Below are 27915 nucleotides of genomic sequence, written 5' to 3'. Positions count from 1 at the left end.
CAGATTTGGGAAGGGGGGGGGGGTGTCTAAAGTTTAAGTATAACATTGATTAAATAAAAATATCCTAAATAGTCACATTCTCATAAAATAAAAAGGCAACTTTTTTGTATGTTCATAAAACCCTTGGGATTTGTAAAACCTCAGCTACAGTTCTAAAAATACTAATGGGCAAAATACTGTAGATTTAAAATTTTTATCAGCAGAGAAAATAAATACTATCATATGTGCCTCTAAAAACAGAATTTAAAAATACAATCATTGAGAATGTTTTAAAAGTCAGGAAGACTTCATTATTAACAGAAAAATATAAAAACACATTTATTTAAACACTTTAAAGTTTTTTTATTCTCACCAGCTGATGTAATTTTCATTTTTTCTGTAAAAATGCTTACAAAAATATTCAGTCATCCCACTATCAATCTCAGTTTCTAAATAAACATATTTAATAATGTCTAACTCTTAAAGCAGAAGGATACCACAGAGTCCCTCAGATCTGATATCACTTTTAGCATTTTTCAGATGAGAGACTAGAAGTTAATAGTAAAAAGGCCTTCAAAGTAATGTCATGCAATATCACAGACCGGACAGAAGTCACTCGGAGCTGCAGAAATCCTTTTAAGCTATTAAAGCCATAAATACCAGTTATATATTTGTTTGCTAGCATTCCTTAAATCTAAAAGTGTTTAATGCCTCCTCCAAATATTCATTTTTATAAATTTTAATGTATCAGGCCATGACACAATCTATAATATTTTACCTGAAAAATTTCTTTTGGAGCACAGTTAAAATTTCTATAATATACTTAACTGGAAAAGTTTTATTACATGTATTCTCTCATTTAGCTTCCATAATGTGTTATGAGATGTAAATGACTACTATCCCCCATTTACAGATGAGGAAATAAAAGTCTGAAAAAGTTAAATTGTCCCCCTGCTCACAATGAAATGCTGGAAGTGAAACAGGAACCCAAGGGTCTAAGTGCAGCGCTCTGTTCTCAACTGCTATATAGCATATTAAATAGCTGAACTAATGACATACCACAAGCTTCTTTAAAATGAATTAAAACTGGACTCTATTTGTATTTAACTATTTAATTATAATAAAGTTATATTCAAAATTACTTAAGATTTTTTGTATTAGAGAAAAAAGCTAGTAATAGTATTATAGATAATTCAAAAAGCAGTACACAATGATTTGATCACTGAGGCACGAAATTAAATAAATCTAAAGAGGTTATGAGAGAACCAAGATGTCAGCATAGGTTAATGCCGGAGTTTGCTGCCTTGAACAACTACTTCAAAAGTGAAACTAAAAGACGGAACGGACATCACCCAGAACCACAGGAACACTGGCTGAGTGGAAGTCCTACAACTAGGAGGAAAGAGAAACGTATACGAACACTCAGAGGAGGCGCAGTGCTGAAGTCAAATTCTGAGGTGCGGAGTGCGCGGAACGGGTTGGTGGTGGAGGGTGCTGTTGGTGTTTTCAATCGGGAGGGAGTCGCAGACTTGCTTCAGATACAGGCAAGTCTTTAGGGACCCAGACTCAAACGGGAGAAGCGGGACTGTCTGGCTTCGGTCAGAGTGAGTGCAGCTTTCTCTCCGAGGTTTGCAGTGGGTGCTGGGACTCAGAGAGGCAGAGCCCCTGGGGACAGGACTGAGAGCCGCCATAACTGCTCTCTCCGGCTCACCCTATTGATCCTGTGCGACCCGCCCCGCCCAAGCCCTGCACAGAGGCATTGCTGGATAGCCTCAGGCAAAGGCTAGATTAGCACCTCCCTAGAGGACAGAAGTTCTCTCACTGTAGACACAGCTGATTCTCATAGCCACTTGGCCTGGAGGTCAAACTCTCCCTGGTATTAGCTACAACAATCAAAGCTTAACTACAAGACTGCACACAAAGACCACTAGGGGGTGCACCAAGAAAGCATAACAAAATGCGGAGACAAAGAAACCGGACAAAATTGTCAATGGAAGATATAGAGTTCAGAACCACACTTTTAAGGTCTCTCAAGAACTGTTTAGAAGCCGCCGATAAACTTAATGAGATCTACAAGAAAACTAATGAGACCCTCGATGTTATGATGGGGAACCAACTAGAAATTAAGCATACATGGACTGAAATAAAGAATATTATACAGACTCCCGACAGCAGACCAGAGGAGCGCAAGAATCAAGTCAATGATTTGAAATGCGAGGAAGCAAAAAACAGCCAACCGGAGGGGCGGAATGAAAAAAGAATCCAAAAATGCGAGGATAGTGTAAGGAGCCTCTGGGACAGCTTCAAGCGTACCAACATCAGAATTATAGGGGTGCCAGAAGATGAGAGAGAGCAAGATATTGAAAACCTATTTGAAGAAATAATGACAGAAAACTTCCCCCACCTGGTGAAAGAAATGGACTTACAGGTCCAAGAAGCGCGGAGAACCCCAAACAAAAGGAATCCAAAGAGGACCACACCAAGACACATCATAATTAAAATGCCAAGAGCAAAAGACAAAGAGAGAATCTTAAAAGCAGCAAGAGAAAGAAACTCAGTTACCTACAAGGGAATATCCATATGACTGTCAGCTGATTTCTCAACAGAGACTTTGCAGGCCAGAAGGGAGTGGCAAGAAATATTCAAAGTGATGAATACCAAGAACCTACAATCAAGATTACTTTACCCAGAAAAGCTATCATTCAGAATTGAAGGTCAGATAAAGAGCTTCACAGATAAGGAAAAACTAAAGGAGTTCATCACCACCAAACCAGGATTATATGAAATCCTGAAAGGTATCCTTTAAGAAGAGGAAGAAGAAGAAAAAGGTAAAGATACAAATTATGAACAACAAATATGCATCTACCAACAAGTGAATCTAAGAATCAAGTGAATAAATAATCTGATGAACAGAATGTACTGGTGATTATAATAGAATCAGGGACATAGAAAGGGAATGGACTGACTATTCTTGGGGGGGAAAGGGGTGTGGGAGATGCGGCAAGAGACTGGACAAAAATCATACACCTATGGATGAGGACAGTGGGTGGGGAGTGAGGGCGGAGGGTGGGGCAGGAACTGGGAGGAGGGGATTTATGGGGGGAAAAAAGAGGAACAAATGTAATAATCTGAACAATAAAGATTTAATTTAAAAAAAAAGAATTTGGATAAAAAAAAAAGAAGTTATGAATTTTCTCTTGGTAATCATTAATGTACTTCCTTTAAGTGGTCATTGTTCTTAAATTTCAAAATAATCCACAAATCCTTTTATAAAAACAATAGCATAGGCCTTATTTTTAGAAAACTTTAAGGAAATTAAGAGGATGGCATCAATTTAAATGAAACATAAATGAAATAAAACAGCGTTTAAAACAATCTATATATATAAAAGCCTAAGCAAGGGTTTGACCAGTAACTATGATGCGCACTGACCACCAGGGGGCAAATGCTCAACATATAGGCATGGAAACATGAAACAGACTGATGAATCTCAGAGGAAAGGGGGGAGGGAGGAGGGCAGGAAGAGATTAACCATAGGTCTTATATGCATACTAGAGGCCCGTGGGGTCCCTCAGCCTGGCCTGTGGGGATCCAGGCAAAACCAGCTCTTCAACACCCCCCAAGGGGTCCTGGATTGCGAGAGGGTGCAAGCCAGGCCAAGGGACCCCACCAGTGCACGAATCCGTGCACCAGGCCTCTAGTGCAGCGGTCACCAGCCTTTCGGATCTCACAGACCACCAGTGGTCTGTGGACCACCAGGTGGTGACTGCTGCTCCAAAGGTTTCCTTAAACCAGCGGTAGCCAACTTTTTGGACCTCATGGACCACCAGTTGGCGACCGCTGCTCTATTGCAATATAAGTAACAATTGGAAATTCTGCCAAAGAGTATATAGCATCCTCATAGAAAGTTTTGTACTCCATAATCAATCAGAACAGAAAAAGAATACTAGAAAACTGGGATAACACACGAAGTCTAAAGAACGTTTTTTTTAATAAGTAGTTCCTAGTTCCTCAGGAGACAAATGCTACATTTTGATTTATACTTCCTTTCAAATGATTTTATATTATCTTTTCCTGAGCCAAACGTTTCCCAAGATAGTCCACTGTAAGTCACTGTAAAACATCAACACTCTGTTCCCACTGAGGTGCTCCCAGCTACTACTTCCACCCAAGGGAAATGGTGGGTTTTCTCTGTTCACTTCTCAAAAGTACCAATGGCGGTATGGTCAAGTCTGAGGACAACACATGTTGGATGCTACAGTACCTTCGCAGGACAGGCCATGGGAGGTGACTCCGGAAAGGCTCTCTCGGCACACGTTACAGAAAGTGGGTCGGGCATGGGAGCAGGCGTACCAGTTATGCATCCCTGAGAAATGTTCCACATTAAACTGGGCCACCTAGAAATGAGACATTAGCACAGATTTGCCAAACAAGTGAACAAAACTATAGATACTTAATATTCAGAAAGTATATAGTTATGATTAAAATTTCAAACCCATATTTTAAAAACAAAACCTTTTTGCTTTAAGTAAAAAGAATGCAGTATCAGGCTTAAACAAGTTGCTGAATGACTCTATACGTACCTATTTTTGCAGAATACAGCGTTAGCTCTTCAATTAGCATTCTCTAAGAACACGAGATGACAGAAGAGCTGTTACTTTACCTCATAAGGCTCTCTGGTCTGTACAGACTTCAGTGAGCTGATCCAATCCTCCATCTCCTTTCTGTTCTCAGCGCACAGCATTAGTCTTCTGAATGGAGTGATTATCTGAAAGGTATAATTCAATCTAAATGATTGTTAAAGACCAACAAGAGAGATTATTGCAAAATCTTATTTCCTTTCTAAAGAAAGAATTGCTGTAAAGTAAATGAGTTTAGTTCTCTGAGTATGACACAATGTGGTCTAGGTAAGAAAAATTCTAAGGAACCTTTTATGATTCTGATCTCATTGCTATGTATTTATCAGGCTTTTGAGACCCTTACCAAAGGCTTTGAACCCAAATAAACAATGAATTCATATTTCATAAAATATACCTTGAAAATTACTTTTAAATATCCTTCAAAATAATTCATGGTAAGCTTAGATTGAATGCATAGCTATCAGTGCGGAATTTTTAAAAAATGAAAATCAAAAGAATGCACCATTAAATGGTTTTGTAATTGGCGTAGAATAGTACCAAGAACACTATTATTAACTAATTTTGGGTTTACATATTTCCACTGCCTATTTTAATATAATTTATATGAAGGATCTCCCAACCCCCATTGTGTAGAATTCCACTGTATTACTTTTTAGTAAGAGCAGTGGAGAAGAATTAGCATAAAAGTCACTTAGTTGGTTTTAAGAAAAAAAAAATAATTGACTTTCATCTTTTTTTATGTCACTAAAGAGGGCAAATTAATTATATTAAGAATCATAAAGCAAGTGAAATTAAAACTTCATGCTGTTATAGCACCAAAAGTGATTCAAAGATCCCAAGATGACTTGAAAAAGCCCCTATTTGTGTGTCAGTACAATACTTTGGTTGTAATCTCGAAGTTGCTAAATCCTAAGCATTTATTGCAAATAAGGGACCATTTATTTACTTGTGGAAGAGGAGCAAAATATCATATTCTTACGGTGAAACTATTTTCAAATGATAAATGATATAATTTTTTACATAACAAATACATTTTTCTCAAGTTAGAAGCCATTTGATCCAGTGATAATCTACATATTGCATTATACAGTAGATTTCCCAAGTCACGAAAAAGCAATAATCATCTTTAAAAACATAAAAGGAACCCTTCCCAAAAGGAGTAACTATCAAGCCTGAATCACTACTGCTCATCTTAGAGAATAAGTCCAGTATTTAAAACTAGAGAGATCAGCCCATTCTTAGCTACTCACCAGTTATTGCCTCCTCTCATTTGTCATTAGGTTAGGCTACACAATCCTTCCTTAGACCAGGAAGCCTTGAATACATCTGACAGGCACTCCCACTCACACAGCAGGCCAGAGTCGCATGGAAGAGGAGCTCTGGGTATTGGGTAACTGCATATGAAATTGAACAGAACCTCCCCTTTGCACTTTCTTCTGTTTTCCACTACCCCCTTTGGATAAAGCTTATTAGCAGTTGGTCACTTTTCTTCTTGAATAGTTAATGCGAAGAGCAATGCCTCCCTCATTACTTAGGAGCCAAATGGATGCTTTATTGCTTCAAATGTTTTTCTGGGCCAGCTCATCAAAAGCAGCAGAGCAATGCCATTAAATCATAATACACTCCTGGCTCTATGCCTGGCACAGCACTCTCGAAATCTCAAAGTTTCACTGGACTGAATACATGTGATATTTACCTGAAGAAATACCACCTCTAGCATTTTATTTCTTTATTTAGTTAGCTATAATACATAACGTAACTATAAAGATTCCCTGTCTTTCATTATGGTGTTGTAGTGAGATAAGCATTATTCAGATAAATAAACCAGGTTTGCTATTTTATTCTTCATTTTTGTTTTTCGTTTAATTCTAAGTAAAGCAGGATGTCTGCGGTTTTAACTATCTTTAATGCATTTATATTCTTTAAAAGTCATTGTGAATTCAATAAAAACAGAGAAAGAAGAATAGAGAAATAGCTGCTCATTTTTCTTGACACTTTTGGAACCACATAATGTTTCAATGCTAAAGGATTTCAGCAATATAAATCATGCATATATCTTATACCCTGATGACGTAAAACATCAGCAATTTTTCCTTTTTAATAAAAATTTGTTTAAAATGGACAGTCTCATTTAAAAACTAATGAAGTTTTTAAGAGCAAAAATAAATTATAATTCTGACATAAGAAATCTAACGATTATAAAGTCACACTAAAAGAAGTGGATATGAAACAAAATCGTTCATAAATCATGCGATGCAGAGGTGCCTGGCTTTTGTGGCTGCACCACCAAAAGTACCTCAGCGAGCATATCTGAAGACAAGGCTGCCTACCAAACCTGTTACATCTCCCAGATGGGCCCTCTCCCCTTGATGGTAACCCCTCATTAGTCTGCAATGCTCTGAGTCCCCTCCCCATCTTTTTTTAAAATTCTTCCCTGTCCCCAACCTCAGTAGGAAAGGGAATGATGGTTGTTAACTGACAGGCTCTGGTTGTATCCTAACTGAACCCCATTATACTACAGTGGTTTCTCCTCCAAATCTTTATCAGGAAACAATTTGGGGATCAGCAAACCCAGAAAATTTTTTCGTTCTTACTCTGAAAGTATATCTGACTCAGCTTTTTGTATTCTGATAAACGAGCAGGATGATGAGATAGAAAGACAGAGATGTGTGTGTGTGGGGGGGGGGGGGCGGTCAGAGAACTCAGACTGAGCCTGTTGGGGGCCAAGGCCGGGATATTTCTGGAACTAGAGGGCTTTGTACATTTCTTGAAGAATCTGCATCTTTCCTATCTCCTAAAGTGGCCCTTAGCTCCTGTCCTCGCCTCAACCCCACTCTTATTCTCTCTTCCTACTGTCCCACCATTCCCAAATGTGGAGAGCGGCTACAGTGTTTGGACAGGTTCAAGCCTCGGACTAATGAGAGGGCACAGTCCTCTCATTGCCACGTGCAAGTCCCAGCTTGGAGGGCAGAGCCCTCCCAGCACAATTATAGCCAACAGCTGTAGTTGTAAGCTTGAACCTATGGTCCAAACACGTGGCCCCACGTGTCTGAGTGATGTGGGCTTGATAGAGTTCAGGTGCATGTAATTGAGTAGGACGGAAACCCACGAGAATGCTGTAAACATGGTGACCACACCCTTACTTTGCCTCGTGGAATCTGGCTATAAAATAAAGACACGGCTTGTGGGCGTGGCCGCTGTCTCTCCATCTGGGAGCAGCATCCCACCCATACCCAGCTCATTCTCTTGTCTGTCTTTTCTCCATCCTTCACCGCCCCCTCTCAGGGTCACTGAACCAGGCTGAGCTGGCGCAGCACATAAGACGCACTGGGGCTGAGTATGCCATGGCTGTGCTGGCTGGCCACACCCAAATAATTTTTTACCGATTTTCTTCAGTAATTAGTTTTTTTCAGGCTATAACCACCACTCCCAGCTCAGATCCCAGAGCACATCTGTCTGCTTGCTCATGCACCCCAGCATTCACTGAGAGTGTACTGCATGCCAGAGCCCAGGGGGGTTGAACCACACGGGCAGTGCCTTAATAACGTAGAAGGAAGGCAAGGAAGCAAACCAAGGTTTACTAGTACTTGTCTGAAAAAGTGCTATATAAGTTGGAGTACAAAGAGAAACATCTATCGGTTCGTCTTCTCAGTGCTACCTCAGATAACAAACAAATTCTCCATTAATAGAGATACTGCTTTACTTTGAGTTACTGGCCAATAAGGGCTAATCAACAATACTACTAAATGTGCATAAGAATAAAAATTTTCTCAGTCTGATAAAGCATGTGACTAGGTCAGAGAGATAAAAGGCAATACGGCATTAAATATATAAAATTCTACAGAAGAGTAACATTACAGGTAAGGCTTTAAATACACGAACATACTTAGAAGAAGAAAATACATAGCCAAGTCCTATGCTGGTTATTATTCAGTGAAGGAATTACAAATAATTTTAATTGTAATTTTTACTGGTTGTCTGTAGTTTCTAAAGTAAATATGTAGTACTTCTCTAATAAAAACATTATTATTTTTTTTACTAACAGAAGAATAGAAATTTAGAATTTAAAATGTTGCATTATTCCAAAGCAGGAGTTCTCAAACTCTGCTGCATTTTAGAATCATCTGGGAGATTCTCAAAAATCTCAATGCCCAGGCCACACTCTATACAAATTAACTCTGAACATACGAGGGTGGGACACAGCTACCAGTTTTTCTGTTTTGTTTGTTTTTTAACTCCTAAGTGACTCCAGAATGTAGTCAAGTTCGATAACCAGTGCTCTAAAGGTATTTTATTGTTCCCCATAACACAGTTAGAACTTGAGAAATGAGGGAAGTTTCTGCAGAAGCGAATTACAGAGAATTGCTAATCTGCAAATTCCCAATTGGAAACCGCTTAAGGTAAGAGCAGTGATTCAGAGCCTAAACTCTGAAGCACGGCATCCTTTCTTATCTGTGTGTCTGTGGACCCGTTTCCTGGGCTCTCTCAGCTTCCGCCTCACATCTGCTCAGTAGGGATACAGAAGTAACTCACCACTTTGCAGAGCAGTGCAAATGAGTGAGACAACTCAACTAAAGAATTCAGCAGCACCTGTTACAAAGCCAAAGTGCAGTAAATATTATCATCACAATTCCTCGTAGGCTGGCAAATTAAGTACAGGGGTTGGCAAAAGTAGGTTTATAGCTGTATGAGAAACAGAGTTTATTCTTGTATTATTTATTGATTATTGTGTTATTTGTACTACAACTATGAACCTACTTTTGCCCACCACTGTATATGTTCATAGATTTCTTCTGTAATGAACATATATTTTTGTGTGACTGTGGTCCACAGACAAAAGTAACATAGCTTAAGTCAGAAATGGAGGCATTTTGCCAAAAAAAAAAAAGTCACTGACTAGCAACCCACCAAAACAGGAATAATGATAATGACCTTCTTCGTAGAAGATATTAGAAAAATATCAACAAACAAATTAGGGGAAAAAATGTTCCCTGTAATTGCAGGGCGTCTAACCTTACCCAAAGCAATATAAAATGCTTTGAAGAGCATCAGATTCCAGATAAATGGTTTCTCATTTTAACTCAGATTTTTTATTCTGCAATGAAGGAAACTGCAACCTTCATTGTAATTTTAAATGTCCAACAACTTTTCTGTTAGGCAATTCTTCTTTCTAAGCTAAAGTGCTTTACCACAAACTGATCGCATCAGCCCTACCGCAGCAATTGCCGTTCTATCTTTAGTGATTAATCCTGAACTACCATGGATGATACAAAAATTAATATGCAGTGAACAACCTTTTCTTGGAAAGCAGGACAGAGAGTTTAGTTGTGCTATAACAATTTCTCATTGTCTATATTTATGATAACTTAGGGGGTATACTTGACTTTTGTTAAAAGCTGAATCAGATATAATTATATGTCTCTTTACTACTAGGTTTGCTATGACTGCAGCTGCCAACTGCTCTGTCTTAATATACCTCTTCCATTCTTCCTCATAAAACCTATATCCAACCCTTAAATTATGTATGTTGCTTTGTTTCATTCTTCCTTTATGGAATGAAATAAATCACTTTGACAACTTAAATGTGAGAAACTACAATGTAGCCATGCATCTTAAGCGACTATGTTAGGGCAGAGATAAAAGCATATGTCAACGGGTAAACTGTGGACCTACCTCTTCCTCCAAGAAAATAGGTTCAACTATGAGCTGCACGTGAATCAAGTTCGTTTTTTTCCCAAAACATACCCAATCATGCTCCATACCACTTTGTGAATCAAAATCTCCCTGGGAGGAAGGTGTGGATTATTTCAGATGCCATCTGTAGTTTAACAAACTACACAGGGGACGCTGATGCACCCCCGTTTATCAACCATGAAGGGACGAGGCGTCCAACTTCCCCATTAGTAAAGGTAGGATCTCCTCTAAATAATGTAAAGAAAGTACTCTAATCTTTACGGCCCCCTCTCTGCATTTCAGTACCCTTCTGCTCTCAAACTCCCAGTGTTCTCACCTGCCTCTGACAGTATTCCTTTGTGTTGAAACCGATCTGAATTCAGCACCCCACAAGATATAATAAGGTCCCAAAATTATCATCTCTGATTTTTTTTTTTTTGTTTGGCCATTCCTTTTGAACGCTGAAGTGCTATGCTATAAAACAAAAAAAAACTAAAATCCATCATATCAGACAGGTACTTAGCTCACAGTACACAGTTTAAAACTATTTTCTTCATGCCCGTGTATTACTCTGTGGGCCCTGGAGGCATCTGAGTTCACATGTCCTGTACAGACTCTCCGACTCCTACACCTTCTGGGGTCAATACTCCCTTATTTTATAATCCAGCTGCCTCAAGTTCCATGTGTTTTCTAAGATCACAACTACTGATTTAAAAAATATTCCCCCTCCCCCTGATGTGTTAACAGACAATAAAGGTTTAATGCTTAATTTCTCCCAAAGGTGTTTGAATTTTAACACAAGACTAAGAAAATGCAATGCCACAACAAATGTATTTCTGGCACCAAAATCAACGAAAGTGGCACAGGTATTTTACACTACATTTAGTATAATTTAAATGTGTTTTCTAAAATATGTTTTTATGGATTTGAGAGAGAGAGAGAGAGAGAGAGAGAGAGGAAGGAGGAGAGAAAAACCTTGATAGGCTGCCTCCTGAACACCCCCTACTGGGGATCGAGCCCACAACCCAGGCAAGTGCCCTGACAGGGAACTGAACGGTGACCTCTTGGTGCACCAATGATGCTCAACCAACTGAGCCACACTGGCCAGGGCTCAACATAGTATCAGTTAAGTCAACAACACCATAAACATACATTTTATAGCTGTAAACAGTGTGTACTCATTAAGTGGCCATGAAAAAAGAGTAGTTCCATAAAATCTTGAAACACAAATTTCACAATAAGGAAAATGATGTAAAAGAAAGATGTAATGGGCTAATGATAAAACTGAGGGTGACAGGTTAATTCACATACATGCAAGAACCTCATTACTAATCTCCATGTTAAATTTACAAAGAATTTCTGCTATGAAGGCAGCGCACTATGTAAGTAGGATCTTAAATCATTTTGCCTGGTAGTATTCCCTTTTGGAATGATCTAAAAGTCTCCTCAGATGTCTGTTTAGAACCATAATTAGATTTATATACAAACACAAGAGGATCTTTGAAAATCATTCCACAAGTTTGGTTTTGGCTGACTGATCATCTTTCTAGCTGATGAGTCATTTTAGCTGAATAACAACTTACTGATCTTAGTGGGCATTCCCGTAATATAGAATAGGAAGTATCAAACATCTCCACAGGCTCTCAAAATACAGTGGGAGGCCTCAGTCATGAGTACAAGGAAGTCTGCCCCAATGCTGCTTATTTCCCTATCTATGGATAAGTTATATATCATTTGCATATTATTTTATTTCCAAAATAAAAATCAAGTAATCACTTATATATTGACATAAATAACTGATTGAGAATTTTGTCACAGAGATATGAAACATTACTCACTTGTGACAAGATTCTACAAAACAGTGCAAGTACTGAAAAAATTTCTAATGGAAACTTTTTGTAAATATACAACAATTATTCTGAGAAATCAGTGAATTATAGAAAGAAAAAAAGACCTCTGGATGAGAACAGATCTTTGCAACAGTATGTCTATCTTCTTAACTACAGGAATACTTGACTACAAACTTATGGCAAAAAAACAATATAGTCTTGGTTCTCCAGTCATAGCTTTAAATTAAGCATGAAGTTACTTTTATTATAACATATTGAAGAGAAAAAATAAATGTAGAAGCTAAAGGAGTTGTCCATAATCAGTTATACACTTCTTATATAAGAAGTTAACAAAAAAGTAACAGCATGTTATAACAAGTTAACAAAAAAGATTATTTCTTCACTGTAAAATTAAATTGAACAACTATGGCCAACTCAGTAAATGTTTTTCCTTCAAAGCTTCTGAATACCCAGGCTGTGTTTGAGAAGAAAGGTAGAAACGAGGCAGAGTTAAAATTAGACAACTGAATTTTTAGGGATGCATATTGAAGGATCAGGTAAAAGGATTGGAAAGATTTGCTTTAAAATACTTAAGATAAAATAGGGAGAAGAGAGAATGGATGAGGCAATGTGTCAACATCCAGATAACAGTAGGATCTGGGCAACAAGGAAGTAGGGGTTCATCACTGTTATCCTGAGTTTAGATATATTTGAAATTTTTCATAATTAAATAAAAAAGTACTCAAGCATTGTGAACCCCAAGCAAAGTTCGTCAAGGATCTAAAAAGGTGAGGAACCTGTGACTTAGTCTCATATGCATATCGACCCTATTCAACCCTTGGCCCTGAACTCAGCTTGCAGACCTGAGTCTCTGACCTCTTTACCCTCCCCCCAACTCAAATGCAAATTAAATGAGTAATGTGGTTCCCTTGCTCAAGTAATCTAAAATGCTTACAGAGCTAATGACTTAAGACTTCTGATCACTGGAGGAGATGGGGTGGGAAGGACTAGCTGAAGAGAACTATGCAAATCTTACTTCCATAATTCTTGAGCCTCAATGATTCTAACTTAAGATCTGGTCAGCAGATCACAAAACCTCTTTGGCAAAGGAATCATGACTTCTGAACAATGTCATTTTCCTTGTTAACCTAATGTTGAATTTTTTATTGCCTTACAGTATCAAATAAACTATGAAATTTGATACCTGCTTCCATAAAACACCCCAAGGATTTTAGAGCTATTAGTACCAATATTTTCGTTACGTACATACATAGTATTTCCAAAGAATCTCACATTCCAAAAAGCAAATTTTCCTTTATTTAAATTAAAAAATCCAAAATAATTTAAAATCACAATTTTATTGAATATCATCTGATGAATATCATTACTAAATATTAATACTAATAAAGGAGTTTATTGTTTATTAACACAAAATAAAGACATATAAGAGAAGCCAAACACTTTCAAATCAGCAACAGTATTCAACATTATGTAATTTATAGATTCTTAGAATCCATTAAAAATGTAAAAGAAAGCAGTTTACTTAACACCTTCCTGTGACTATCTTGTCTTAACACTTTGCTTCAGAGCAACAGTCCTAATTGTCATTTCCCAGAAGCCTTCACTTGAGCAGAGCCAAAGGTAGAAAGACAGTGAAACATGGAGGTAGAGATAGTCCCTCTCTGCGTGTCGTGCCCCTTTGCCCTGTTCTCTCTGGAAATGTGGCAAAGGCGGTAAAAGACCGTATGTGGAAAACTACAGGACACTGAAAAAAAAAGTAGAGGAAGACATAAACAGATGGAAGAATATACCAGGTTCATGGATTGGTAGAACCAACATCATTAAAATGCCCGTACTGCCCAAGGAAATCTATAGATTCAGTGCAATCCCCATTAAGGTAACAATGGCGTATTTCACAGACCTAGAACAAACTGACCTACATGATAACGAAAAAGAAATCAACTCGTTTGACACTGCAAACTAGATAAGTAAGAGAGCCAGAGGGTACATTAAATCTTCCAAACTACAACCTCTCTTCTCTGTTACTCCAGCCAAGTGGGGGGCTTGTTTCACAATTGCCTTTACTTAAAGACCACAGACTCCGCGGAAAGTACATCCATTGTGCTGTAACTGGGTATAAGTAGCTCTAAGAAATCAGCTAGTAGGAAAACAATGTTAATAGAAAATGAAAGAATGAAGACATAGAAAGTTTCTGTTAGCAATAACAAAATAATATTTTCTGTAAAAAATTTTTAAAACAATTAAGCTATAACTTTAATTATAGAATAATAGCTGTGACTATATCTTAGTACTAAAAATAGACATGTTTCATGAAAATCGATAAAAAATCTAAAAATAACTGATCAGCACCCAAAGACCAGTTAACATTTAGACTGACAATATAAGTAAGCATATTTCACAACTACCAAAGATAAATAAAAGAATTAAAACCTGAAAGGCAGGCTGCACAAATGAGCTGCATAACAATATCATTTGCTTAATGTTTGCAAACTGACATCATCCTAGAAGAACAGGAGGAAACGCTGCATGTGCTGCATTTTCTCCCCTTGAAAGTCATCGGGCATACTGTGCAGTTACGGTCTCAATCCTGTACATGCTTGCACATTCTTCAAAGATAAACGAGGGAGGGAATACCAAGGTGCTGTAAAACTAATAATAGGCCTTAGCTGGTTTGGCTCAGTGGATAGAGAGTTGGCCTGCAGACTGAAAGGTCCCAGGTTGGATTTCTGGTCAAGGGCACATGCCCGGGTTGCAGGCTCAATCCCCAAATAGGGGTGTGTTGGAGTCAGTTGATCAATGATTCGTTCTCATCACTGATGCTCCTATCTCTCCCTCCCTCACCCTCCCTCTCTGAAATCAATAAAAATATATATATAAAAAAATTAATAATAGTAATAACAATGATGATGATTAAATTTACTACTTTAGATGAGTCTCTGCAAACCAGGCACCTTTAGATAACAACATATTGACAAGATATGTAACCACATATAGCATTGTATTTGAAGCGTTACATTGTACAGGGGAAATAGAGGTTTTTTAGTATTCATTGTAATAACAAGGATCACAGTGATTTCAGAAATTATTTATGCAGGCTGCCACATACACTTCCACTGTAAATTAACCGTATTAGTTAATGGACACATTTAAAAATTTACTATTTAGTAGTTTCAGACTGTACCAGAGATGGGAACAATGCATTAGCCTCATTCCCCTGGCACAAGCTCTATTGTTTTCTAACAGTAAATTGCTTTGTATGTAATTTCAAAACAACATAATTATCTTGTTTGTACCAATCACCACAAAACTAAAACATTTCTAAAACCTAATTTTTCCATTACACCATAATCATACTTAGGGAACAGAGAAGATATTTGAATATGCTGAAACTTAAAGAGCCATGAAAATGATAATAAAAAAGTACTTTAGGCCATTTAATCGCTTTAAAGCATCTCTCTCAATCGCCTGCAGACATCACCAGGATGTCTTACCATCATTTCAAATTCATAGTGTCCAACTCACAATGTCTTTATTTCACTCCCCACAAACCTACTTTTTTTTTTTCATTTTCTTCCCTTAATTAAAGGCATCATTTATATACCAATCCTCCTAATTTCAACAACTCTCTGTTAGTTCCCCCTCTCCCTCTCCCTTCCCTTTGGCCACAGCTCTCGCTTTCCTGCAGTCTCTCCCATCGACCCCGCCCCCTCCTCCTTGTCATGGTTCCTTAGACATTGCAGCAGTGTCCAAGTGGGGGAAATCTACCGCGCTTGTCAAATGCATCTGATAGGAAGCTGTCAGAGCTCCTACAGAGCATTTCAATATTTTCTGAATAGGTTAATACCTATTTGTGATACAAAATCCAAAATGTATTCAGAATGAAAAGTATGCATGCCCTAAGCCTGCCCTCAGCTACTGAGTTCCCTTCCTGAGGCAAATATTTTTAGCTTCTTTTTATTAAAAATAACTATTGTTGAAACTATTACATGTGCCCCTTTTTTCCCCATTGACCCTTTCTGGCCCGTACCTGCCCTCCACCCCAGGATTATTTGTCAGCATCTGTGCATTTCCCCAGATATCTGTCTCTCTCTGTGTATGTAAGAAATGTGTTCTTTTTAGACTTAAACAAACACATGCACACCGTTCCACAGCTGGCTTTTCCCACTGAATAAAATTTGGAGTTCACAGCATGTTGCTATATATGGTGCTGATTTACCCTTTTTCATGATTGTATAACATTCCATCCATGTGCCGTATTTAATAATTCAATTCAACCAGTGCCTAACTTCTATATTTGGGTTGTTTCCAATTTTTTGTTATTACAATGTGCAATAAAGATCCTTATACATGTATCTTCGCACACATCAACAGTAGATTTTATTAGCTCAGCAAATTCTGGATGATGTGGGCAGTGAAGTCATTGATGAATCTAATGACGTGAAAGAATGTTCTTTACAAATCTATCCTGTAAATTGTGTATCTTGATCATATTCTGTTAAACCTCAGGTTAAAATCTTTTAGAAGTTTCTCAACAATCATTTTGAGGATGGTTAAGTCAGTCCTTGCTGATGGGTATAGTCCTACATATCCTGAAAAGAAATGCAATCTAAAACATATTCCCATGAACATTTTACACACACACACACACACACACACACACACACACACACCCCTCTTAATTCTTACAAAGGTGCTCAAAGGGACAGGGTTTGGCTGCTCTATCCTGACAGCTTTTCTCACATTATGAGCCCAACAGTTAGGGTAGTTGTAGTAATATTGTTGAGCAATATGTAAAATTAATTATTGTTAGTATCCTTTATTGATGTAATTCTGAAAATGAAAAGGGTGAAGGTTTGTGCAGAAATTAGATCACAAAGGCCAAACACATACACAAAACATAAAATACTGTCACTCTTCCCTCTCAAAGATTAGTAGCAGGCCTATGTGACCACGAGACTTCTGGTTACGACCCCAGCAGCTTTCCACTGTCTGATATTCATACTAAATAGTGTTGTGCTAAATTCTAACAAAGCAGTAATGAAGTGTGTGAAAGCAACCCATCTGCAGAGACAAGAAATCCCACCAGCTGATCCAGACAGACCGTGTCACTAGGCCATGGCTGGTGTTTAAACCCATGGAAGACATCACTCAACCTCGTTGGAAGGGGTCTAATGAAGTTCTGATGCCAAGGCCACACAGCCACATCTTCTGCTCTGAGATGTCAGCTCTGATTAACGGTTTCTTACTACTAATCTGTTTTTCTCCAAGGTTTAAAGACCTTGTGCTCCATACCAATGGGTGCAGCTTACGACAAGCTTCTGAAAGTATCCTAAGAGAGCTACCCAGGCCTTCATAAACCTTGTCAGCTGGGACAACTTGAGTGCCAGGACTGTCCAAAGCCTTTAGATCTGCTCAGCAAGTCCTGTGACAATGAACAAAACAAAAAAAAGAAAAAAATACCTTCAACTGGATAGCACTCAACCTCCCTGTTACCCATAAAACAATCTTGCCTCTGATATCACTTGCCTGTTGCTGACTAGATTGCAATATGTCTGCCATAACCACAAACCTACCTTTGCCTTTATGTACTAAGATTTGGTCTTGGTAAAGTTTAAACTGGGCCCAGAGACCACAGAAATGTTTAACGCAGAAACTACTGAACTGAAAATCTCCTCTTAAACTACTTTCTTGTCAGAAATTAAATTCTCACCTGAGACTTGTCACATGGAGAAGGTGATCAGCGCTGTACCCAGCCTTTTCCATTAGAGATCAGCCTCATGACCACAAGAACCGACACCGTGGCAAGCACGGGCTCTAGTCATTGCAAGCGGGCACACTGTTCTACATAAACTTCTTTCTGACTTGTAAGGTAATGAGGATTCATGAGGAGTGGCCAGATTGAACTATATCACATTAAAAATGGTGGCTACTGTTGTACTAATAATCATAGGGGCCTGAAAAATTCCAATATGCTATGCATTCTCATGGAAATAGCACAGGTTTAAAAAAATTAATTAGGCTACCTGTTAACTATGTACATTTACAAAATTATGTTCTCTAAACCTTACTTCTTCATCTGTTGAAGAGAAGGAAGAATAATTACTACATGGTCTTAATGAGATAATGAAGTGAGATATACATTTATTGTGGGTGGTAGGACAGACCAAAAAAGTTTTAAAAATAATCATTTCTTTTTCTCATTTATATTACAAACAACTTAAAATTTATTGTAGAATAAGTAGGTTTTCCTTCGTACTGTTTTCATATCTTATTAACATTTTCAAGGCAAACAAAACTATTTTGATTTTTTTTTTTTAAATAAGAAGTTAATGTTTTAGATTGTCCACGAAGCCCAAATCTGAGATGAGAGATGTAATGATGTTCTCAGCATTTCACAGCATTTCACACTGGATGGCAGGCCTGATTCTGGAATCGTCAGTAGCACCAGGTGTGATGGACAAGGTGCCCATTTTTGAGCGCACATCACTTGGACTTTGTCAGGGTGACTCAAGATGCCAGCAACTTGGATTATTCATGAAGCACAGGGCTGCAAATGTCTCTGAGACTTTCTAGACAGTGTGAGCACATCGGTTCTCCTCTATTCCAAATTAATTAACAGGGCACCAAAGAGTCTGGCTTTCTGAAAAACTTGGAACATCAGACTTCTTAGAAAACAAGACTCCACCAAGTACAGAAATTGCCAGTGCAGAACTCCCAAGACACTTATACTCTCCAGGGTTCTGCTGCTCCAATCAGATGGCCATAGCCTAAGAGGCCCTCTTTAGCTGATTCAAAGATATTTATGGTGTGGTTTTTTTGTTTTGTTTTTTAATTTTTAATGCCAGTAGTTTAGTTTTCCACATAGGCCCCTATTCCAGGTATCTCCAACGAGACAGAATATCATCTTTTACAGGCTTTGAGGCTTCATTCTGTACCACAAATGGGTTTCAGAAGTCAGAGCTCATCTAAATAAGTGTGGGACCACAGAACCTTCAACTAAGCACTTCAGCCATGTAAAGACCACAGTGAAATCCGAGTAAGTCCAACAGCACTTCTTCAAAAAGGGCACCGTGGAGCCGTGGTGCTGGCAACGAGGAAATGGGCCTTCCGTGGCAGTCCACACAGCCTAGAAGCGTCTAAATAGCTGAGTCTTTAGTGGTCCTGGGGCTGCTAGTTCAAACCTGAGCAATCCCTGTAGAATCCTGAATTATTTGGGTCTCAAGCTCTAAGGGGGTATGTAATCCCCTCTCTTTCCTATAACCTGTGATGAGACAGTTTCCAATCCCCATTGGGAGGCAATTCCTTATTTTTTTGTATCCCAATAATCCCATTCCAGGGCCACATACTTCAAAGACAGGGACCTATGCACAAAGGCTTTAAAATTTTTTAAAACTCAGCGGCCAGTTTGTTTTACTTGCCACTGTATATCTAGAATCTAGCACAATGACTGCTACATATAGCAAGCTCTCAGTAAATATTTGCTAAATGAATGAATGAATGAATGAATGAATATCTAAGGGTAGTCCCAGAGGGAGGATGGGGCAGAGAGTGGGCTGCTGAGCAATAGCTTGCAGGAAACAAAAAGTACGAGAGGCAGAGGTTGAAGGCTACTGACCAGAACCAGGCTCTCTATAAGCCACAGATCTCAGCAAGACCAGGACAGGCAAGGGGAGCGTGCAGATATCTAGCACAGCAACCTAACATGGTACCCTGCCTGGACCGCCAGGGACACAGTTCTCTAGATGAGAAGCCCTCTCTCCCAAACTAGCGATAGTGTCTATTCACACCATGACAGAGCTTCTGATGGAACTGACCTGTGTGCTGGGACTCCCAGGTCTGATTATGCTAACAAGCCCAGGCTCCCCAAGCTCCAGGGTTGCCTGAATACTCAAGGACATGCTCACTGGTTCTTGGCTACCTTAGAACGTCCATTTGAAAGATTTATGGAAGGTGAGTGGTGAAGGTAGAGACAAAAGCACAGTTCCTCTACCTGTACCTATGTCCACACCAAGACTAGCTAAAAAAGGGCCAATGGCTTCCCTTCCCTTCCCTGCCCTGCCCTGCCCTTCCTTCCTTCCTTTCTTTATTGATTAAGGTATTACATATGTTTCCTTATCCCCCTACTGACCCCCAACACACCCACCACTCATGCCCTCAACCCCCTGGTGTCTGTGTCCATTGGTTATGCTTATATGCATGCATACAAGTCCTTTGGTTTTTACCTACTAGGATTTGGGTATGAGAAATTTCATAATAGATTCAAGAGGTATTTCTCTGGGTTATACTCTTGGAAAAGATGATATGTCACTAAATGTACGTAAAGATAAATATAATATAGCCATAGAAACAATGAGGAGATATTTCATTTCTAAAACTGATGTCTATGTTATAGAAAAAAGAATACAAATTTCAAACAACATAAATTATCAGTTTTCTTAGTAGAAAGCCATCTGAACCATATATGTCAATTTTAAAAGTCAAAAAAGCCATTAAACTTGCATTAATGTGGTGTCATTTTAAAGTGCTATAAAATATCTTAACCAACCTAGATGTAAAAAATATTAGTTTTTCCACTATCAGGCATCTAATAGTTATGTGGAATACTGAAATGATTACTAATAGGCAAGAATCATGTTTATGAGACTTACTTTTGATATAAAAACAGTCTGGGTGATGACACAAAGATTGCAATGAGAAGATAAGTATTTATAGATATACCAGAGGCCCAGTGCACGAATTCATGCACCAGTGGGGTCCCTTGGCCTGGCCTGGGGGAAAGTGCCAAAACCGGCTCTCAGATATCCCCCGAGGGATCCCGGATTGTGAGAGGGTACAGGCCAGGCCGAGGGACCCCACTGGTGCATGATCAGGGCTGAGGAGGGACATGGGAGGTTGGCCAGCCGGGGAGGGACCACAGGAGGACTCTAGGGCATCTCCGACCCATCTTGCTCAGTCAGATCGGCCTGACTCCAGCAGCAAGCTAAACTACTGGTCAGAGCATCTGCCCCCTGGTGGTCAGTGCACATCATAACGAGCGGTTGAGCAGCCTTAGCATATCATTAGCATATTACGCTTTCATTGGTTGAACGGCCAACCTGACGACCAGACACTTAGCATATTAGGCTTTTATTATAGAGGATTACAAACCAATATCATGGGGGGAGGGGTAGAAAACTGATCTCTAAGCTAACACTTGAAATGACATTTTTCTCTCAAAGAAAAGCTAGAGTTTACAAATAGCATTCATTCATTTAATAAGACACATTCTTCCTTCATTTATTTAACAACTAGTTATTGTCTTTCCCCTCAGTGCCAGGCCCTGATTTAACCTTGGGGATTCAGTGGTGAAGAAGACAATTTCTGTGCCTGCAAGGAAATTTTGCTCTCCACCATGTCCCCTCATGCCCTCCCACATATGCATACCATGCAAAGATCTCTCCAGAAGCATACTGCAAGGACGGTCACTTGACTTTGCTGTATGCTATATTGAGACAGTGTGTTTAAAGGGTCCACCACAGTGGCCAGAAATCTCTAAATTCACTCCTCCTTGCCCATTCCCAACAAACCCCAAGAGCTGAGAGCCCCAAATTCTGGACTAGCTATGCACTGTGCACAGCTATTAGCCATCCAACCTGGAGAAATTCATTTCAGCATTCACAACCTGAATCTGCTGTGATAACTTGCTTCCTGAAGGCCCTTGTCAGTTCACAGGGAGTGAGATGACCAGAGAGTTCTAACACTGGGCGAGCCATTACCTCACAAGGGACCTGTTCTATCACATGGCTCAAGTTAGAGAGTTCTTTTTTGCCTAGAGCTGAAATTGACCCTCTGTGAATTCAAACACAATCTATGTCCTACACACTGCAAACAAAACCTGTCTACTGCCCTTTTACATGATATTTCCTCAAATAGAAAAAAGACATGGCATGGGCAATGGACCTAAATACTTTTTGAAAGAGGACATGCAGAAGGCCAAGAGACATATGAAAACATGCTCAAAGTGACTAATCATCCGAGAGATGCAAATCAAAACGACAATGCAGTACCATCTGACAGCTGTCAGAATGGCTATCATCAACAAATCAACAAATGACAAGTGCTGGAGAGGATGCGGAGAAAAAGGAACCCTTTGCACTGCTGGTGGGAATGCAGACTGGTGCAGCCACTGTGGAGAACAGTATGAGTTTCCTCAAAAATTAAAAATGGAACTCCTGTTTGACCCAGTGATCCCACTTCTAGGAATATATCCCAAGAAACCAGACACACCAATCAGAAGGGATATATGCACACCTATGTTCATAGAAACACAATTTACAATAGCTAAGATTTGGAAACAGCCTAAATGCCCATCAGCAGATGAGTAAATTAAAAAACTGTGGTACATCTACACAATGGAATACTATGCTGCTGTAAAAAGGAAGGGTCTCCTACCATTTGCAACAGCATGGATGGAACTGGAGAGCATTATGCTAAGCGAAATAAGTCAGTCAGAGAAAAATAAATATCACATGATCTCACTCATTTGTGGAATATAATGAACAACATAAACTGATGAACAAAAACAGATCCAGAGACAGAGAAGCATCAATCAGATGCTCAAACCTCAGAGGGAAGGTAGGGGAGGGTGGGAGTTAGGGGGAGAGATCAACTGAAGGACCTGTAGGCATGCCTATAAACATAACCAATGGATACAGACACCAGGGGGGTGAGGACATGAGCGGCGGGGGGTGGTCGTGGGGGGATAAGGACACATATGTAATACCTTAATCAATAAAGAAAGAAAGAAAAAAAAAAGACATGGCATATTTTCCCAAATCTTTAAAAGAAAAAGTACACTACACTGCTAGTTAATCCCATGATTCCCAGACCTTTTCATAATATTCATTACCTTCCTCGGTGAGCTCTTTAGCCAACATGTCTGCATCAAACATATAGTACCCAAAATATAATGCAATATTCTAGGTTTGAGTATGAGCAGCCGGTGTAAAATAATACTCTGATAATGCAACATGAGACTTCATGACTGACTTGGAGTAGAAAGGACAACTTAGAGGAACCAGTAAGGGGAACACTATTTGAACCACACCCATTTAAAATGCCACAATAAAGAGGCAGGACAGCAGAGTGCTCCAGAGCACACACCAAGGCCAGATGACCCGCGTGGGTTCAGGCTCTAGCTAGTTACATGTATTAGATGTTAACCTCCTTTTCAGATTCCTATAAATGGGGAGCATAATAGTTCCCACTTTACAGCATTGCAATAAAGATTTAAATGAGTCATTAGACATAGAGCATTTAGAAGAGGCACATAGTAATTACAATAAATATTATCAAATAAAGTAGGCAACTTATTTATCTAAGTGATTATTGATTTAGGTGATTATCTAATAATAACCTGTTGTGTGATGTGCATTCACAAATTATATGAAAAGAATAACTTTTACTTATATCCTTTGTAATGAAATATTGAGATATGAATACATAACAGTAAACAAGTACTTGGTTAGGTTCAAAGGATGTGATATCTCAAGAGAGAAATGGACTGAACTATGTTAATGGAGAGGAAGCTAAAGAGGAAAAAAAGTAAACATTGAAACCTATCCTGCTCATTTGAATTATACTATCAATGTATAATTTTCAGTATCTTCTGTGCTGTAAGAATATGTTCTCTTTGTTTACTGGTTTGTTTTTATGTATACTTTTCAAAATCTCATCAGAAAAGTCATAATCTAATACTACAAGTTTCAGTCATGTCTGCTGTGGCAAGTGACCCTAGAACTAAAATGACTCTTTGTTTCAGTGCTCACTGAGTTCTAAAATTCAGTGCTGCCACATGGTGTCTGTTTCAGACAACTGAGCGAGTGAGCATGGATGCAGTAACCGTGAGATTTCACATACAACTACAGACAGCTCAGATCACTAGAAATGTTAAGGGTGATTAAATAAAACAAATAAAACTGTGGTATAGCTACACAATGGAATACTACACTGCGGTAAAAAAGAAGGAATTCTTACCATTTGCAACAGCACAGATGGAACTGGAGAGCATTATGCTAAGCGAAATAATCCAGTCAGAGAAAGAGAAATATCACATGATCTCGCTCATTTGTAGAATATAACGAACAACATAAACTGATGAACAAAAACAGATCCAGAGACAGAGAAGCATCAATCAGATGCTCAAACCTCAGAGGGAAGGTAGGGGAGGGTGGGGGTTAGGGGGAGAGATCAACCAAAGGGCTTGTATGCATGCATATAGGCCTAACCAATGGACACAGACACCAGGGGGGTGAGGGCATGGGTTGGGGTGTTCGGGAGGAGGGTAGAGCGGGGGATAAGGACACATATGTAATACCTTAATCAATAAAGAAAAAAATTATTGATAAATTCAACATAGAGGTAATGTATAAATAAACATGTAAGATAAAAAAAAATTACCTTTGTATTTCTTTCTAGTTAAAAAAAAAATGCTGGTTTCTTTACAAACTTCCCTAAGAAGTTTTAACAATGTTAGTACCATAATTTCTTTGAAATAATGACTTATTTGTTTAAGGCTTAGCCTAAGCTTCATTAAAATTTAAAGAAAACAATCGAGCCATTTGAACAGCATGCCTTGGAAGCTGAACATACAGCATGTGATTGTGGTGACTTTCAAGTAATTAAGAACTTCTTCTTTAGCAAGTCACTCTTACCTAAGAAGGAATGATTGCAACTTATTTATCACAGAATGGCTGCTTTCCCCAATAACACTTATTAATGTGAGTTAAAGTGGAAATAAATGTTCACTACACCTCAGAAAGTTGGACGGATGAAATATTTTCTCAAGATAAAGTTCAGCCACATTCTTTGAAAAATTCCCAAACTTTTAGGAGCCTATAACGTATTGTCAACAGAATACTGCATGACAGGAAAGAGTCCTGGATGGAACATCAGGAGGGCACCAGCGTGGCCAAAGAGAAATCAATTCTGTTCTGCAGTCTAATACAAGAACACATCCACATACAGCACAGAGGTGTGTTAAAGATAAAAATGTTAAGTGAAAATAAAGCTGAAACCATGCAAATATCAATAAAATAAAACAGAAAATGAACAATTAGAAAATGAACAAAAAAAAATTAGAACATAGTATATATTTCACAACCATAGAAAATGCCAGGGCAGAAATCAAATTACAAAAAAATTAATGATGATCGTTAACTTAAAAGTTTAAAAAATGCCAATAAGTCTGTCCAGGAGGAAACCAAGATGGCAGCATAGGTAAACACCGGAGATTGCTGCCTCCCACAACAACTTCAAAAATACAACTAAAAGACGGAACGGACATCATCCAGAACCACAGGAAGGCTGGCTGAGGGGAAATTCAACAACTAGAAGGAAAGAGAAAAGCATACCGAGACTCAGAGGATGTGCGGTCCGGAAGTAAAATACAGAGGTGTGGAGGTGCATGCGGAGAGGGCTGGCGGCTGAGGAAACGATTGTCTTTTTCAATCGGGAGGGAGTCTCAGGCTCTGAGCTCCAGTTCTGGGTGAGTCTCTGGGGACCCAAACTCATACGAGAGAAATGGACTGTCTGGCATCGGTTGGAACTTGAGGGCAGCTTTCTCTCGGAGGCACTTGCAGCGATTGCCGGGGCCTCTGAGGGCAGGACTGAGAGCAGCCATACTGCTCGCTCCGCCCGCTCTGTTCATCCCCTGGGACCCCGCCCTGTGCAAGCTGTGCACGGAGGCTTTTGCATATGAAAGGCCTGGCCCTTTGTAATCTGAAAATTACTTAACAAACTGTAGCTGCCCCAAGGCCCCAGGGCAACTTTCATTGCTTTACAGCTGGCTTCTGCTGGGTAGCCTCAGGCAGAGGCTAGATTAGCACCTCCTTAGATCCAAGAGCCAGTGTACCCAGTGGTCAGAGTGGGACCATCCAATTACAACTCAGATCCATAAGGGACACACTCAGGGGGCAGACTCAGTGAGCACCAAAGTCCCACTGAAGCAAGTCTTGCCCCAGAAGGGTGTCTTCAGCACAGACGTTCTCCCACCGTAGATACAGCTGATTCACAGCCAGTTGGCCTGGAGGTCAATTCTTCCCAGTGATATCTACAACAATCAAGGCTTAACTACAACAAGACTGTGCACAAAGTCCACAAAGGGGTGCACCAAGAGTGTCTACCTCAGGTAATTGGGGAGGCTGAGCCACTGGGCCCTATAGAACACTTAGCACAGAAAGCCACTCTATCGACACAGCAAAGCATAAAAAGTGCCGAGACAAAAAAACAGGTCACAAATGACAGAAATGGAGGAAAGCAAACTACTGGATATAGAATTCAAAACCACACTTTTAAGGTTTTTCAAGAATTTTCTAGAAACCGCCGATAAACTCAATGAGACCCTCAAGAAATCTAGTGAGACCCTCAATGTTGTGATAAAGGACCAACTAGAAATTAAGCATACACTGACTGACATAAAGAATATTATACAGACTCCCAACAGCAGACCAGAGGATTGCAAGAATCAAGTCAAAGATTTGAAATACGAAGAAGCAAAAGACACCCAACCGGAAAAGCAAAATGAAAAAAGAATCCAAAAATACGAAAATAGTGTAAGGAGCCTCTGGGACAGCTTCAAGCATACCAACATCCGAATTGTAGGGGTGGCAGAAGAAGAGAGAGAGCAAGATATTGAAAACCTATTTGAAGAAATAATGACAGAAAACTTCCCCTACCTGGAGAAAGAAATAGACTTACAAGTCCAGGAAGCTCAGAGAACCCCAAACAACAGGAATCCAAAGAAGACCACACCAAGACACATCATAATTAAAATGCCAAGAGCAAAAGACAAAGAGAGAATCTTAAAAGCAGCAAGAGAAAGAAAGTCTGTTACCTACAAGGGAGTACCCATATGACTGTCAGCTGATTTCTCAACAGAAACTTTGCAGTCCAGAAAGGAGTGGCAAGAAACATTCAAAGTGATGAATAGCAAGAACCTACAACCAAGATTACTTTATCCAGCAAAGCTATCATTCAGAATTGAAGGTCAGATAAAGAGCTTCACAAATAAGAAAAAGCTAAAGGAGTTCATCACCACCAAACCAGTATTATATGAAATGCTGAAAGGTATCCTTTAAGAAGAGGAAGAAGAAGAAAATGGTAAAGATACAAATTATGAACAACAAATACACATCTATCAACAAGTGAATCTAAAAATCAAGTGAATAAATAATCTGATGAACAGAATGAACTGGTGATTATAGTAGAATCAGGGACATAGAAAGGGAGTGGACTGACTATTCTTGGGAGGGAAAGGGGTGTGGGAGATGCGGGAAGAGACTGGACAATAATCATACATCTATAGATGAGGACAGTGGGTGGGGAGTGAGGGAGGAGGGTGGGGTGGGAACTGGGTGTAGGGGAGTTATGGCAGAAAAAAGAGGAACAAATGTAATAATCTGAACAATAAAGATTTAAATATATATATATATATATATATATATACACACACACACATATACACATATACATAAATATATATATATATATATATATATATATATATATATTTAAAAAAAAAAAAAAGTCTGTCCAGGATTGTCCTTTTCCATTCTCCATCACATCACTGTCTCCTACTCTCACAGAAAATGTTGTTGTCATGGTTGTTGCCTATTGCAGAAGACACTTACAAAATCACAAACTCAAGCCTTGGTCAAAATTAGCCCTATTTAATGTAAATATATATTTCAACACATATATATATTTCAACATTGTGAGACTTGGAACAGAGGAAC

The 27915-nt window shown here is 39.0% G+C and overlaps 1 protein-coding gene across 3 annotated transcripts in view; it reads right to left on the bottom strand.

Moving 5' to 3' along the window:
• Nucleotides 1–27915, bottom strand: part of DGKH (diacylglycerol kinase eta) — a gene marked incomplete at its 5' end in the record, with an annotated part of 194994 nt that overhangs the window by 77826 nt on the left and 89253 nt on the right. For 2 of the 3 annotated variants that reach the window (XM_081084491.1, XM_081084490.1), the window contains 2 exons: nucleotides 4244–4376; nucleotides 4643–4747. In XM_081084491.1, coding sequence (XP_080940617.1) covers nucleotides 4244–4376; nucleotides 4643–4747 — 238 coding nt within the window. Of the gene's footprint in view, nucleotides 1–4243; nucleotides 4377–4642; nucleotides 4748–27915 lie in introns of those variants that run through there. The other variant, XM_081084492.1, reaches the window with a different exon arrangement.

This window comes from Myotis nattereri, assembly GCF_964212035.1.
Source record: "Myotis nattereri genome assembly, chromosome: 2".
NCBI classification, from domain to species: Eukaryota; Metazoa; Chordata; class Mammalia; order Chiroptera; family Vespertilionidae; genus Myotis; species Myotis nattereri.
Note: the sequence above shows the minus strand (reverse complement) of the source record. Positions and strands in the feature narration are given on the sequence as shown.